This window comes from Juglans regia, chromosome 5, assembly GCF_001411555.2.
Source record: "Juglans regia cultivar Chandler chromosome 5, Walnut 2.0, whole genome shotgun sequence".
In the NCBI taxonomy this organism is placed as follows: domain Eukaryota; kingdom Viridiplantae; phylum Streptophyta; class Magnoliopsida; order Fagales; family Juglandaceae; genus Juglans; species Juglans regia.
The window spans coordinates 9,056,493-9,071,274 of record NC_049905.1 but is presented as its reverse complement, the minus strand read 5'-3'; the positions used below and the strand labels follow the sequence as shown (position 1 = coordinate 9,071,274).

The following is a 14,782-nucleotide window of genomic DNA, read 5'->3' as shown; positions in this document are numbered from 1 at the left end:
GCATACAACATTCAAAACTACAACAAATTAGATAAGCAGGAAAGGATGGAAAAAGTTCTCTAACCTTACAAATGCACTTCAAAATGTCCAAAATGGTACTCATATATCCAACATTGTAAACGGGGACAGCAAGTTTTAAGTATCCGAAGTGACCAGGACAATTCCCAAAACTCCCATGGCATGTTGCACATATACAATTCTTATTTGCTGGACCCTAAAATAAAAAATAAAAATTATAAAAAAGTGAAGCCTTGTAAGCCTCTTGATACAAGGAAAAACATGGGAAAGATCATAAGCAGTTCTACCATCAAGAGTCAAGACAAATTGAAAATAAACCATAAATATAGCCAAGTTATTCTGCCATATAATTTCTCAGAGTACATTGATGGAGTTAGTGCAAAAATAATGTATAATCGTATTCTAATGACAAACTTATTTGAGTTGTAATTCATTACAGTTGAATTAGGATAAAGTTTGGTTCAATATAGGATTATAAATGGTGCAAAACTTGGCCAGATTGAAAGTTGGCTCTGGCTAACTTCTTTTCAAGAACCTCGCACAAGCTTGGCTGGAGCAAGAACGTGTTTGAAAACATGCTCAATGCAAACTCAACTCTGGCTCAAGTGGAATTGCGAGAAATGCAGTTCTAACTGATTCCGGAGCCCCTGTTGATCAAAACCTCTAACCCATATAATCAATATTATACATTATTTGTAGGGTTTTGCAAGGCCACGAAAGAAAATGTTTACTGCCTTCCTTGAGAGGAAACATTATGCACAGACATTGAGTCTTAAAGCCTTAGTTTTCTCCCCATACACAAAACATCACCCTATTGATCTTTATTCTTTCTTACTTTTGGAGGGCCAGTGAATTCGACAGTGTGTTAGTGAGTTCATCAGTGGTACTGCTGGAGTTCAAGTGGATCAGACTAGGTTCGTTTGTGGAGGGAAGCTATAGAAGAATTCCAAAGTTCAGAAACTGTTGTGGCCAGAGATCAAGTGGGTCCCTTGCAAATATTACAATGTGATACCCCATATGATACGGATAAGGATAGATGGTGTATGGGATCCCTCATTGCTTGGAAATGAGAAGTTCTTGCTCTTTATAAGGTTCTAATGGGGCTCCAATTGTATCATTGACTAATCTTTTTGGAGTATAGGCCATGTGGTTTAAGCCTTCCATTGGGGCGTTACAAACCGTATCAGAGCCTATCCCAACCAGAAATGTGGGACTTAAGCCGTGCCACCTCCAATGGACAGGCCTGACGAGGACGTCGGGAATTTAAGGGGGGTAGATTGTGATACCCCATATGAGGATAAGGGTAGGGGGTGTATGGGATCTCACATTGCTTGGGAATGAAGTTCTTGCTCTTTATAAGGTTCTAATGGGGCTCCAATTTTATCATTAACTAGTCTTTTTGGAATATAGGTCATGTGGTTTAGGCCTTCCATTGGGGCGTTACATACAATCTAGTGTTTGATTCTATAAAGGTATAGTGAGATCTTAAACTGATTGTTATATCTTTCTTTTTCAAACACTATGGATCTGGCCCACTTATTGGGTTGCAAGATCTCATCCCTCCCTATGAGATATCTAGGCCTTCCCTTGGGAATTCCCTATAAATCTTCATCGATTTGGAATAGAGTGATCGAGAAAATTAAGAGGTAGTTGACTAGATGGAAAAGGATTTATTTGTCTAACGGGTGAAGAATTGCACTAATTAAAAGTACGTTGTCTAATCTTCCAACATATTTTCTATCCCTTTTTCATTTGCCTGTTGGGGTGGCTAGTAGAATTGAGAGAATCTTTCGTGATTTTTTGTGGGGCACTCTTGGGGAAGAAAGAAAGTTTCATTTGGTAAGTTGGGATAAAGTTTGTTCATCGGTTGCTTGTGGAGGTATCATTTAGAGAGGGATGCATTATGAAGGAATATTATTGATGTTCAATATGGGAGGGCTTGGGGGATGTGTTCTAACGAAGTAAGAAGTGCATGTGGTGTGGGTTTGTGGAAATCTATTCAGAATGGTTGGGGGGAATTTCTCAACAATGTTTTGTTTAAGGTGGGGCGGAGGAGATTTCGGTTTTGGCATGATCTTTGGTGTGAGGCTTGGCTCTTAAGAATGCTTTCCCTTCTCTCTTTAGGATTGCAAGGGACCAAGAATCCACTGTGGCTGATTCTGTAATTTTTTCTAATAATATCCCTCGATGGAATGTGAGATTTATCAGAGATGCTCATGATTGGGAGTTGCCCACTGTTTCAGTTTATTTAGTAGGTCGTGAGATGCTCGTGATTGGGCGGAAAATTTGCTGTGGAAACATGCTGGAAATTCCATTTTTACTGTCAACTCTTATTATAAAATTCTGACTTGCCATTGTGTCAACCAATTTTCTTGGAAGTGCATTTGGAGATCCAAGGTGCCTAGTAAAGTTGCTTTTTTTCTGCTAATTGGTCTCTTGGGAAAATCTTGACAGCGGATAATTTGAGAAAGCGTGGTATAATCTATTTAGATTGGTGCTACTTATGTAAGAAAGATGGTGAATCTGTTGATCATTTGTTTCTACAATGTGAGATGGCCAACAATTTTTGGACAAGAATTTCAGCAGGTCGGGTATTACTTGGGTGATGCCTAAGAGGGTGGTGGATCTATTGGCTTGTTGGAAAGGGTTTATGGGTAGTCATCGCATTGTTGCTATTTGGAAGATGATTCCTTTATGTTTGATGTGGTGCCTATGGCTGGAAAGGAATGGCTGGTGTTTTGATGATAGAGAACATTTGTTGGGAGAATTCAGAGAGTTTTTCTTTCGAACTATCTTTGGGCGAATGTTCTAGTATCGAGTGGAGAGAATCTTCATGAGTTTCTTTTAGCTTCCCATTACTTATCAGAAAAAAAATATATATATACATATATATATAACAAGTGGCTGAGCATTTCGAAGAGTTCTTCAAAAGTTTTTCGTTCGTAACCAATATCTTTGAGTTCGTTTTTTTTTTTTTTTACTATTTTCTTAGATTTTGGTTTGACATTTGTGACTGCTTAGAGAATCAAAAAATCCACGCTTAGGCTCCTTTTTGTGGTGAAGGAGACTAAATGGGGCAGTTTTAGTAACAAGAACTAAAAACATGTCCACAAATAGTGTTATCTTGTCTGGCCTTCTCTATTTAATTTCATAACCATTGAGGATTCAATGCTTAATCATCCACGAACCCCCCCCCCCCCCCAAAAAAAAAAAAAAAAATCAAAATCAAGATATATTCAAACCTGTCAAAGTTGAATCTATACCAAATATTGTGACAATATGGTAATAACTTAATTCGGCAAGCTACAAGGAATCGGCCATTTCTCATATACACACAGACACGCAAGTGAGTAGGGAGGAGCGTAGAGAGTACCATGCGGGGATCCAATAAGCCTCCTTCGATAGGATTTCTTTTTGCATCGTAGTATTGCCCCTTATATACTTGAACCTCCGCGAGTTTGCTGATCTCGGACTCGGAGAACGTGCTGAATTTCATGCTTTTTCTGCAGACATCAATAATCAAAGATTAAAACTAACAAGCAAAAGCTTATTATGCTTTTCTTTGCCTACTAGAAGATGAAACTAGCTCGACCAAGAATGAAACTGATAGAGGCAGGTTAAGATTCTGACATTTTGCGAGGCCCCACGTCCTCGATATAGGGATGCTTGGTGAAGGCTATGTCTTCAGCTTGCGCCCCGGCCATGCTTGATTCAAAACCTCAGAGGGGAACTCTGAAAATCGATTATACCGCGTGGGCGTGCGGGAAGGCAGGGCGACAAGGATGGCGGTTACTGCCTGGGGTTCTAGCCAGTAAGGCGATACTAATAATTTTATCATGCGCGGGAGGGTTTCTCTCTCGGTAAGACCATTGGGATTTTTTTTATTTGATTATTATCTTGATTAATTCTCCAAAATATTTAGATTATCTTTATTTATCATTGCGTGATTCTCTTATAAATATGAATATATATTTTACATTTAATAATAATTGAAAATAATAAATATGTAATTTTCAAATTCTCTCTCCCCTATCTTCTTTTCAATTATATTATATTTTCAATTATGGTACTAGAGACATTGACTTTAAAAGATGATGCATCTATAACTCTTTTACAATTATTTATAATTCATTTTTAAATAACTAATGAAATCATGTCACTCCATTAAAAATAATTTTTAATATTACAAAACTACCCTCCATTTTACTTAGAGTTGTAAAATAGTTTTAAAATAATTGTAAAGTTTCATTTTCCTTCTTTTAAAATTCCTCTGGTACCTTTACCTCTCACAAAATTTTCATCATGGTTAAATCATGTTTCACCTTAAATCTATGCATTTTGAGTGTTTTTATTAGTTGTGAGCCTTTCTTATTGGATTTTGGTATGTTATTAACATTGCTTGATGCCCAAAACTCATTTTTTGCGTTTTAATTTTGGTCATATAGTTGACCAAGGCCATTTGTAATCTATTGTAAGGTCAATCTTTTGGTTTATCATTAGTTTTTTATTTGTTTTGACCCATTATCAATTTATTGTTGGCCAAAACTCCAGATTTGATGTTCTAACTGCCAATCCACCCATACCACTTTCATCATCTCATTAACAATCAACCAACGAAATAAAGGTAACACTTAAATTATAAAATTCTCTACCTTGAATTTAAGGGAGATGTTGGAGTTTGTAAAAAAAAAATGATGTTAGAGATTATATCAAATCAATAATTTGATTTTATTATTATCTTGGTTTAATTACATAAGTATCAAATCAAGAGATTTGATTTTCGAAGATATGTAACTTATTTCATCTCCATGTAATTTTTTTATAAATAAGGACCAATACTTTATATTCTATTACAATTGAGAATACAAAAGATGTAATGCTCAAAGTTTATGTTCTCATTCTCTCTCCTTCGTTTTCTTATTTCAATTTCTATTTTATTTTATATTTTCTATCAAAAGTTGCTTGATTATTAAATAATGAGATGGTTTATGAAAAATGTGCTCATTAAAAATTTATAGTAATTAACATGTGTGTTCGATAACATGTGGCTAACTAGGTTCGACAACATTTCATACTATATAAACAGGACCTTTTAAATAATGTGAAGTCGTGCCTATTTGAGATTGTGGTAGAAAATAAAGTTTTTTATAGTAGTGGTTTTAATAGTAGAACTTTATTAAAACATTCAAAAATTGTTTAATATTTGGTAAATATGCACCTTATAGAAAATTTCACTGCAATGTTGAATAGAAATTTTCTCACATTTTCATTCAATAGTTGATGCAAGTTCTATACAAACGTATTAAAAACTAATTAAGGAAATACACAAGAATCATGGCTAAGAATATACAATAACTTCAGAATATTTTGTATAGCAAAATTGAAGGCTTAAATCTTGATTTTGACTTTTGTTTGATTTTGGCAATCATCCTTCATACACCCCCGAAAGATTACTTCCATCAGCAAGTCCAATTTTGATACACAGAAATTCAGTTTGTTGTCTTGACAAAGGTTTAGTTAACAAATTAGCAAGTTGATCTTGAGTGTGTACATGACGAACATGAAGTGTGCCACGTTGAACCAGATCACACACAAAGTGCAGATCAATTTGAATGTGTTTCATCCTGGAGTGTTCCACTCGATTAAAACTTAGATGAGTAGCTCTAAAATTATCACACAGCAGCAATGGTGGTGTCTTGAGTGGATATCCGAGCTCATTAAGAAGGGCAAGTCACATCGTTTCAAATGTTGTATTTGCAAGTACACGATATTTAGCTTTTATGGAGGAGCAAGCAACAACTCGTTGTTTCTTGGAGCTCTAAAAAAATAGGATTGGATCAAAATAAGCTAATATAAGTCGAGGTGGATTAACGATCATAATATTTCCTGCCCAATCTACATAAGAGTAAATTGTTAAACCAGAATTTGAACTTTTTGTAAGCTGAATATCAAGAAATATTGTTTGCTTCAAATAATGAATGAGCCTCTTTGTTAATGTCCAATGATTGGTTGTAGGTTTGTGCATGAATTGTAATAACTTGTTGACACCAAACGAGATGTCAAGACGTGTCAATGAGAGATATTGAAGGCTTCCAATGATACATCGAAATTTCATGCTATCAACAGATGCATTGCCATCAACCAGTTGAAGAGAAGTAGTTGTGGATAGAGGCGTGGAAACATCCTTGCACCAAGCATATTAGTATTGGGCAAACAGTTCACCCACATATTTGTGTTGTGATAAAAAATTCCCAGCATGAGTTGGAATGACTTCCACTCCTAAAAAGAAGTGAAGAGTCCCCATGTCTTTGATTGAAAAACTATCACCCAATTTCTTAATGATAGAGTCCACAAACTTAAAGTCATTACTTGTAATCATAAGATCGTCAACATAGACAAAAAAAAAAATAGAAATTGATGGAACCACGTTTATAAATAAGCAGGGAGGATTTAGCTTTGGAGTTCTAAAAGCCTAGTGCTAAATTTAAAGCTGTATATCATGCTTAAGGAGCTTATTTTAGCTTGTAAATTACTTTTCTCAACCGACACACATGATGGGGCTTGGACATGTCTTTGAAACTAGGTGGTTGCATCATATAAACCGTCTTAATGAGATTCTCATATAGAGAATTTCACTGCAAGGTTGAATAGAAATTTTCTCACACTTTCATTCAGCAGTTGATGCAATTATTACAAAACCAATTACGGAAATACACAAGAATCATGGCTATGAATATACAGCAGTTACACTAATATAAAATAACTTCAGAATATTTTGTATAGCAAAATTGAAGGCTTAAATCTTGATTTTGACTTTTGCTTATTTTGGCAATCATCCTTTATAAGCCCCCGTAAGATTAGGCTTCTATCGGCAAGTCCAATCTTGGTATGCAGAAATTCAGTTTGTTGCCTTGACAAAATGTTTAGTTAGCAAATTAGCAAGTTGATCTTGAGTGTGTACATGACGAACATGAAGTGTGCCACGTTGAACTAGATCACCCACAAAGTGCAGATCAGTTTGAATGTGTTTCATCCTAAAATATTGCATTGGATTAAAACTTAGATGAGTAGCTCCAAGATTATCACACAGCAGCAATGGTGATGTCTTGAGTGGATATCCAAGCTCATTAAGAAGAGTAAGAAGCTATATTGTTTCAGATGCCGCATTTGCAAGTGCATGGTATTTAGTTTCTATGGAGGAGCAAGCAACAACTCGTTGTTTCTTGGAGCTCCAAGAAATAGGATTGGATCCGAAGAAGCTGATATAAGCAGAGGTGGATGAACGATCATCAATATTTCCTGCCCAATCTACATCAGAGTAAATTGTTAAACTAGAATTTAAACTTTTTGTAAGCTGAATACCAAGAAATATTGTTTGCTTCAAGTAACGAAATAGTCTCTTTGTTGCTGTCCAATGATTGGTTGTGGGCTTGTGCATAAATTGTGATAACTTGTTGACACCAAACGAGATGTCAGGACGTGTCAATGAGAGTTATTGGAGGCTTCCAATGATACATTGAAATTTCGTGCTATCGACAGATGCAGTGCCATCAACCAATTGAAGAGAAGTAGTTGTGGATAGAGGCATGGAAACATCCTTGCAACAAGCATATTAGTATTGGACAAACAGTTCACACAATATTTTTGTTGTGATAAAAAATTTTCAGTATGAGTTGGAATAACTTCCACTCCTAAAAAGAAGTGAAGAGTCCCCATGTCTTTGATTGAAAAATTGTCACCTAATTTCTTAATGATAGAGTCCATAAAGTTAGAGTCACTACCTGTAATCACAAGATCGTTAACATAGACAAAAAAAAAATAGCAATTGATGGAACCACGTTTATAAATAAACAGGGAGGATTCAGCTTTGGAGTTCTAAAAGTTGAGTGCCAAAAGTGCATTTTCAAAGCTGTATAGCAAGCTCGAGGAGCTTCTTTTAACCTGTAAATTACTTTCCTTAACTGACACACATGATGGGTTTTGGACATGTCTTTGAAACTAGGTGGTTGCACCATATAAACTGTTTCAGTGAGATTTCCATATAGAGAATTTTACTGTAAGGTTGAATAGAAATTTTCCCACACTTTCATTCAGTAGTTGATGCAAGTTATATGCAAACGTATTACAAAACTAATTAAGGAAATACACAAGAATCATGGCTATGAATATACAGTAGTTACACCAATATACACTAACTTTAGAATATCCTGTATAGCATTATTGTAAGCTTAAATCTTGGTTTTGGCTTTTGCATGATTTTGGCAATCATCATTTATACACCTAACACACTTTCTATGTTAGTTACAAGTTTTGTAGCATTATATGTAGAATCTTTTCCACAAAAGTTTCAATATATTTTTTTTAAGTGGATTTCAACTTTTTTTAGATACTTCAAATATTTTTTGTGTAATTTTACCAAACATACTATTTTTTGTTTAAAAAAGCTTTTTGGCTATTAAAAGCAATGTTTTCATTTCCTTTTTGTACCGAGCGTAATGGTTAGTATTTGTCGTATCGAAACAGTAACCGGTATGGCTTAGTTTTTGTTTTGGATAAAATTTAATACCGATTTATTTCAACCGGATTTCGATATTTCAGTCATAATAGATGTTTTGGACCGAAATCTTGCATGCAACCTGTCCCGTCGTTGTTCTTGTTGAACTTGTTGAAGATTGCCTTGAACTCATCCATGGAGCTCGCCCGAAGTTGAAGAACCAGAGGCACGAAGATGGAGAAAGATAAATTTTGACTATATATGTTTGGAGGCTTTTGAGTGTCAAGATCACTAAAATATTTTACTTCTGCATGATGTGCCAAGCCACTGATCAAGTGACAAGTAATAATAAAGATGTATAGCTGTCATACAAAAATAAAATAAAGTAGATTATGAATTGTTGGGAATTTGGGATGGGTACCATGGTCTGTGTGTACATTGTATATGAAAAAACGTGTTCTGATTTTGGGATGATGGCAACTAGCTAGTTTGTGGCTTGAAACAAAAGAAGCATTAAATTAAGAAAATAAGAGTATTATAATTTCAAAGAGACGTAATTTGGTTGGTATCAGGTCTAATGTATAATTATATATAAAATAGTTTTGTATTATGTGATAAATTACTAATTAATATAATATTAAATTTTAAAATCTTATATTACTATAGTCTATTGTATTAATAGTTATACTAATATTATATCACTATATATTATAACATACTACAATATATCACTATATTATATGTTATGATATATCACTATAGTCTATAATACAATTATAATATACTTCTTGTTTCGAAAATCCTTAAAATTGAGATATTATCACAATTTTGGACTTGTGTTCTAGACTACTATGTCCCCACTATGCTATTTTAAATGTGCTTGTCCAAAGTCCATATCTAGTCCATTAGACGAACCTCTATTATACGTATACCAGTATCAATCAAGGGCTTTGCTACCCAGTCGCTTACACCATACACCAAACTTGTTTAATTTTTTTAAAATTTTATTTCTACAAAACTAATTGAGTTTTTCTATTTATCATCCCTACACTACATATTTGTTAAGGAAAAAAAATAAAAAGATAAGAAATCAAAAGTAGGTGTGTTGTGTAAGGATAATGAGTAGAATTTTTCATCAATCAAACTCCAAAATGTGCATATGTAAGCACTCTGTTGTGCTTGCCTGATCATTAAACCTATAATGTACATATCTAATACAAATACATACCTAGATCAATCATCTTCTCCATGTGAACCCTAAATCTTCGCACCTTAAAATACATTGACTTCACGCATTCTTCTCATAATCATATTGGCATATTGACACGTAACTCACAGCACACGTAATTCCTATAAGATCCTAGATATCCACGCTACATAAAATTTCCTAAAATCTTTGATGTCCATAATCTTGCTAGGCAATAGATCCATATTACCTATAAAACATAAGATATTTTTCAAGTTTGGATAGGTCCTAGTGCCAGGTGCCATAGTCTGTGGCAAACTATTATAATAACAATAAACTAGTATTTCCATCAAATATAATAATAATAATGATGATGATGATGATGATAATGATAATATAAAATTAAAATGGGTCGAAAACTCAATAAGAAACTTATCATAATGTAAATATAATAAGCATAGTGTTTTTCATAAAAAAAAAAAAATCATGATTGAGAGAATTAAAATCTTAATCATCCATACATATGCTTATGACATGCACGACTTATCTTGGCTTGTCTAATGGCATTCTTGATCATCTTGAAAGCTTGTTTAGTTGTTAAAGTCTTTCATCAGGTAGATGGCATCAACTATCACGAGACATTTTCTTCGGTTATCAAACTGAGCACGATTCAAATTGTCATTACCCTTGCTCTAATCAACTGCTGAAATATTCGTCAGTTAGACGTCAATAATGCCTTTCTACATGGCGACCTTTTTGCCTTTGTGGAACAACTTCCATGTTTTATCCATCATACTCACTCATATGATGTTTTTAAGTTAAATCTTTTTATGGCCTAAAACAACCATTGCGCACTTGGTTTGACAAGTTTAACAGTTTCTTACTTGTGGATTTATTTGTAGCACTACTGATTCATCTCTATATATTTGTCATTCCTCTCATGGCTTGCTTATTCTATTATTGTATGTTGATAATATTTTATTAATTGGTTCGTCTTTCGCTTATCTTCATGAGTTTATTTCTACTTTTCGCAGTCAATTTGTTATGAAAGACCTTGGCCCCTCCACTATTTCCTTGGTATTCAAATCACTCCAATCCCTAATGGGCTTACTTTGTCCCAAACTAAATATGCACTTGATATCTTATAACATGCTCAAATGACCAATAGTAAGCCCATGGGTACTCCCATGATGCCCAAGACTAAAGGCCTTACCTCTGAAACTCATTTTCTTGACCTAACCCGCTATCGCAGCATAGTTGGTGCCATTTAATATCTTACCCTTACTCAACTTGACCTCCCCTACTGTATTAATTTTGTTTCTCAATTTATGAATTCACCCACGAAATCGCATTATAAAATGGTCGAACGCAGATTGGATAGGATGTTCTTTAACCAAATGTTCCACAACAGGATATAATGTTTTTCTCGGTAGCAACTGCATATCCTTATTCTCCAAAAAGCAATATACAATTTCTTGGTCAAGCTCTGAAGTTGAGTACAAGATATAGCTCAAACTACTGTTGAGTTTACTTGGATCTCGTTCTTAGTTCGTGATTTGGGTGTTCATCTACCATCTTCTTTGCTCATACTTTGTTATAATTTGAGTGTTCTTTACATGACAGTTAATGTTATTTTTCATCTCTAGAGCAAGCACATCGAGATTGACTACCAAACCTCTTGGCCTTATAGATATTCGGCATGTCCCGACCTCTCTTTAACTTGCTAATCTTCTTACAAAACATTTTTGTCATCCTACCATTTCTCATCTTTGAATCAAACTTGGCCTTATATCTTGACACAATTAGTAGGTATTAGAACCAATCAAACATTAATGGCTGCACAAACATTTTCGAACCACTTACCAAACAATTTTGTATAGACCATACATTTTTCATAAAGGAGTTTTTTAATATTTATTTTATTTTTATAAATATCAACCGTCATTGTATAATTAGTTTTGAAATGACAAATAATTTCTATGATATCGTATCTACCATAAAATTAATAAACATTGGATGGATAAATCAATTTGAAATTCGATATATGCTTATAATTATTTTTTGTTTTATTCCAAATATATCTTGAAAGTTTAAAATCAAACTCTAAAAAGTAAGTCTAAAGCCTTATTTGTGTACACAAGTATTTTCAGATATTATCCAATTTTTCATTTATAAATATCAGTCAAATACAAAATATTTTTCAATTTTAAATATTTAACTTTTTCATTTAATCGTTACAACTTTTTTAAGCTTACAAATAAAACATAAAAAATAATACAACTTTCTAAAAATTTTAAAATAAAAATAATATTTTAACTTCATAATATTTTTATTCTTTTTTTTCTCTTTCATTTTCAAAATTCAATAAAAAATTTTAACTGAAATAATTTTACTATTATTCATAAACAATTTCATTATTATTCATAAATATTTTAAATGCCTAAACCAACCCTAAATTTATCTCAAAAAATTCCAAACAATGCCTACATTTGATTCCCACTATTAAGAGCATTGACATTTGTTTAGCCAAAGACAAAGCCAAAATTAGCCTAAAACTACTTGTTTTGCCTAAAGTCAAGACCATTCAACATATAACTCCACATGAGATTATCTATATATTAGTCAAAATATTAATATAATATTATTTTTTAATAATAATATTTTTAAATTTTTTTTTTTCATATTTTGCAACTATACAAACCATATGTTAATTAATAATTAGAGATAACAATATTAATAACCATGCACAAATCAGTTAATTAATATTATTATTGACAATGTTAATTAACAATTGGAGATAGCAATGTTTTGGAATAAACAATTTTGCTAGGTACAAGTACAACCACCTAGCGGAACCGCTGTGTAATTGTGTATGACATGGCAGCAGCATCTGACAAAAATTAAAACAAAACAAAAAATAAAATGAAGAACAAGAAAAAAAACATTTCTGAAAGAGAAACGATAGACCCACAACAAGTTCTACAACAAATTCTACAACATCCTATGTGACATTACTTTTTCACTTTTTTTTTTCCTTACACAAGGCCTTGGCGGGACTAAAGTCAGTGTTAGCGGGATGTTTAACAAAAAAAAAAAACCCAGAAATTTTTCTGAGAGTAACGCCGCACCTCGCATCATCTACCCAAATTTCAAACTCAAAATCCGACCACCCCCATCCACTCCAGTAGCGAAGGTAAGTCTCTCTGTAAATCCGGCCACCACCGTCTGCATCGGTACTGCCGTAGGTAAGTCTATTTACTGACATTGTTCTCTTTTTCTTCCACAAAATCCTTGTTCCGGCCACCACTGTCCGCATCGGCATCATAGAGAGTTCTCTCTTTGAATAAGGCCTTCGTTGAGCTCCAATCCCACTCATCCATCTCTCTCTCATGGTTCGACTTGGAGTCGCTGGGTCCACGAGAATAAACTCTGTCCCATGCCACCAAGAACCCAACCAAACTCCACAACATATCCATCTTCTATACAAAAGTAAAAAAATAATTGCTTTATACGCACAAGGGTCCAAAAAAATTTCTTGCCATTTTCTGGGAAAGAATCATATTTACACTCACAATCACATACTCCTAACCCAACAAAATCATGGATTTACCCTATCGAACTAGATTCAAGCAGTGCTTGTCTCTAACGCATACCCTCTCTAGTGTTTTTTCCCTTTGATTTTAGAGAATTTATTTAGCATAATTTTTATTTTATAAGGACAATGGAGATGTTTAGTGTGAGCTCTATTGAGCACACCATGTGGTCATACTCTGTCATGGAAGCTTTGGCAATGAAAAATGTTTTTGTTGTTGGGAAGTCTTTCGTGCGGCCTTTCGGTATAGCTTCATGTGTTAGCTTTTTTTCTTTTTCACCATGACTTGTTTCCACAAATTGTTTTTCTTTCCCTGATATATTGCTCTGTTTTTTCTTTAAAGTCAAAATATTTGTCTGCTTTTGGCATCCAATGCATGAAACCTATTTAGTGGCCCAACAAATAGCTGTAAGGAGACTTTTTCTTTGAAGACAAGCAATAAAAAATATCATACTAGTTAGTTTAAAACAGTGGTGGCACATTGCTATCCCATTAAAAACTCAGAAGCTCCAATGTATTCAACAGTATCAAGCAAAGATAAATACATATTGGTAATTTATTCGGGTCTAGTTGGTGGTGTAAAAATAGTTCTAAGATTTTATTAAGATTGTGCTTTTTCAAGTTTCATAAGCTATTGGCTTATCATGCTCTGTTATGAGAGAAGCTGTCAACATTCTTAAAATTCTCTCCTTTATTAACATTTTCTTCTATATTATGTGGATTGTAATCCAGTCATTCAGATTCTATAGAATGTAGAAATATGCTCTTATCTTTACAAACCAGTGCACGCACTTGCTTTCCAAGGATAACGAGCATGAATAACGGATGATTAGAGTTGGTGGCATTGACCATAAACAACAAATGCCAAATCCTATTCATACAACTTAGGTAATTTCTGAAGCAACTTTGATCATACAATCTGTCTAAGCATCACTATGCATCAAAACTATAATCTAAGTAATTTCTAAAACATATACACTAGATCAAGCAGCCCTAGTACACCATCCAACTTTATTGCCTAAAATCATAGTTATCTCATATCAGTTAACAGTATATACAAAACCTATGATTATGTTTCAGCTATGTAGCTTAGCAGTAGATTTGGTTTTTATATTTGATCTGGTTTATTGGTGCTGGGTGTTCTATAATTTCTGGATTTTTTATTATCATTTGTACAATTTTTCTGACCTTGAGGTTTATGGGTTTTGGTTGTTTTGATTAGATAGGATTGGATTTAGGGATTGGGTCGATAGTAATTTGATCTAGTATCGTTGAGTTTGTGATTTTTTCTGATTTGGGGGTTACCTTTTGCTTGGTAGCTCGAAAAATTAGTGCAAAATGATAGAGAATAAGATTGTCAATCTGTTTGTTTATAGTTTTATGCAAAACTGGTTTGTGGGATTTGAAAGTATATGGAAATAGGTGGTGTATGCAGGTCAGTTCAGTAAAGCTTTGGGTTAACCTTATCTTTTATACTTCTATTGAGTAATTT

The 14,782-nt window shown here is 33.7% G+C and overlaps 1 protein-coding gene across 1 annotated transcript in view; it reads right to left on the bottom strand.

Moving 5' to 3' along the window:
• The window catches only part of LOC108979063 (DNA-directed RNA polymerase III subunit 1), a 34,093-nt gene extending 30,220 nt beyond the window's left edge, over nt 1–3,873 (bottom strand). The window contains exons 1-3 of the mRNA XM_018949643.2: nt 3,649–3,873; nt 3,392–3,521; nt 65–214 (exon numbers count right to left, since the gene is read on the bottom strand). Of these exons, the coding sequence (XP_018805188.1) occupies nt 65–214; nt 3,392–3,521; nt 3,649–3,722 (354 nt within the window). The 5' untranslated portion in view covers nt 3,723–3,873. The remainder of the gene's footprint in view (nt 1–64; nt 215–3,391; nt 3,522–3,648) is intronic.
• Nucleotides 3,874–14,782: the final 10,909 nt, after the last annotated feature.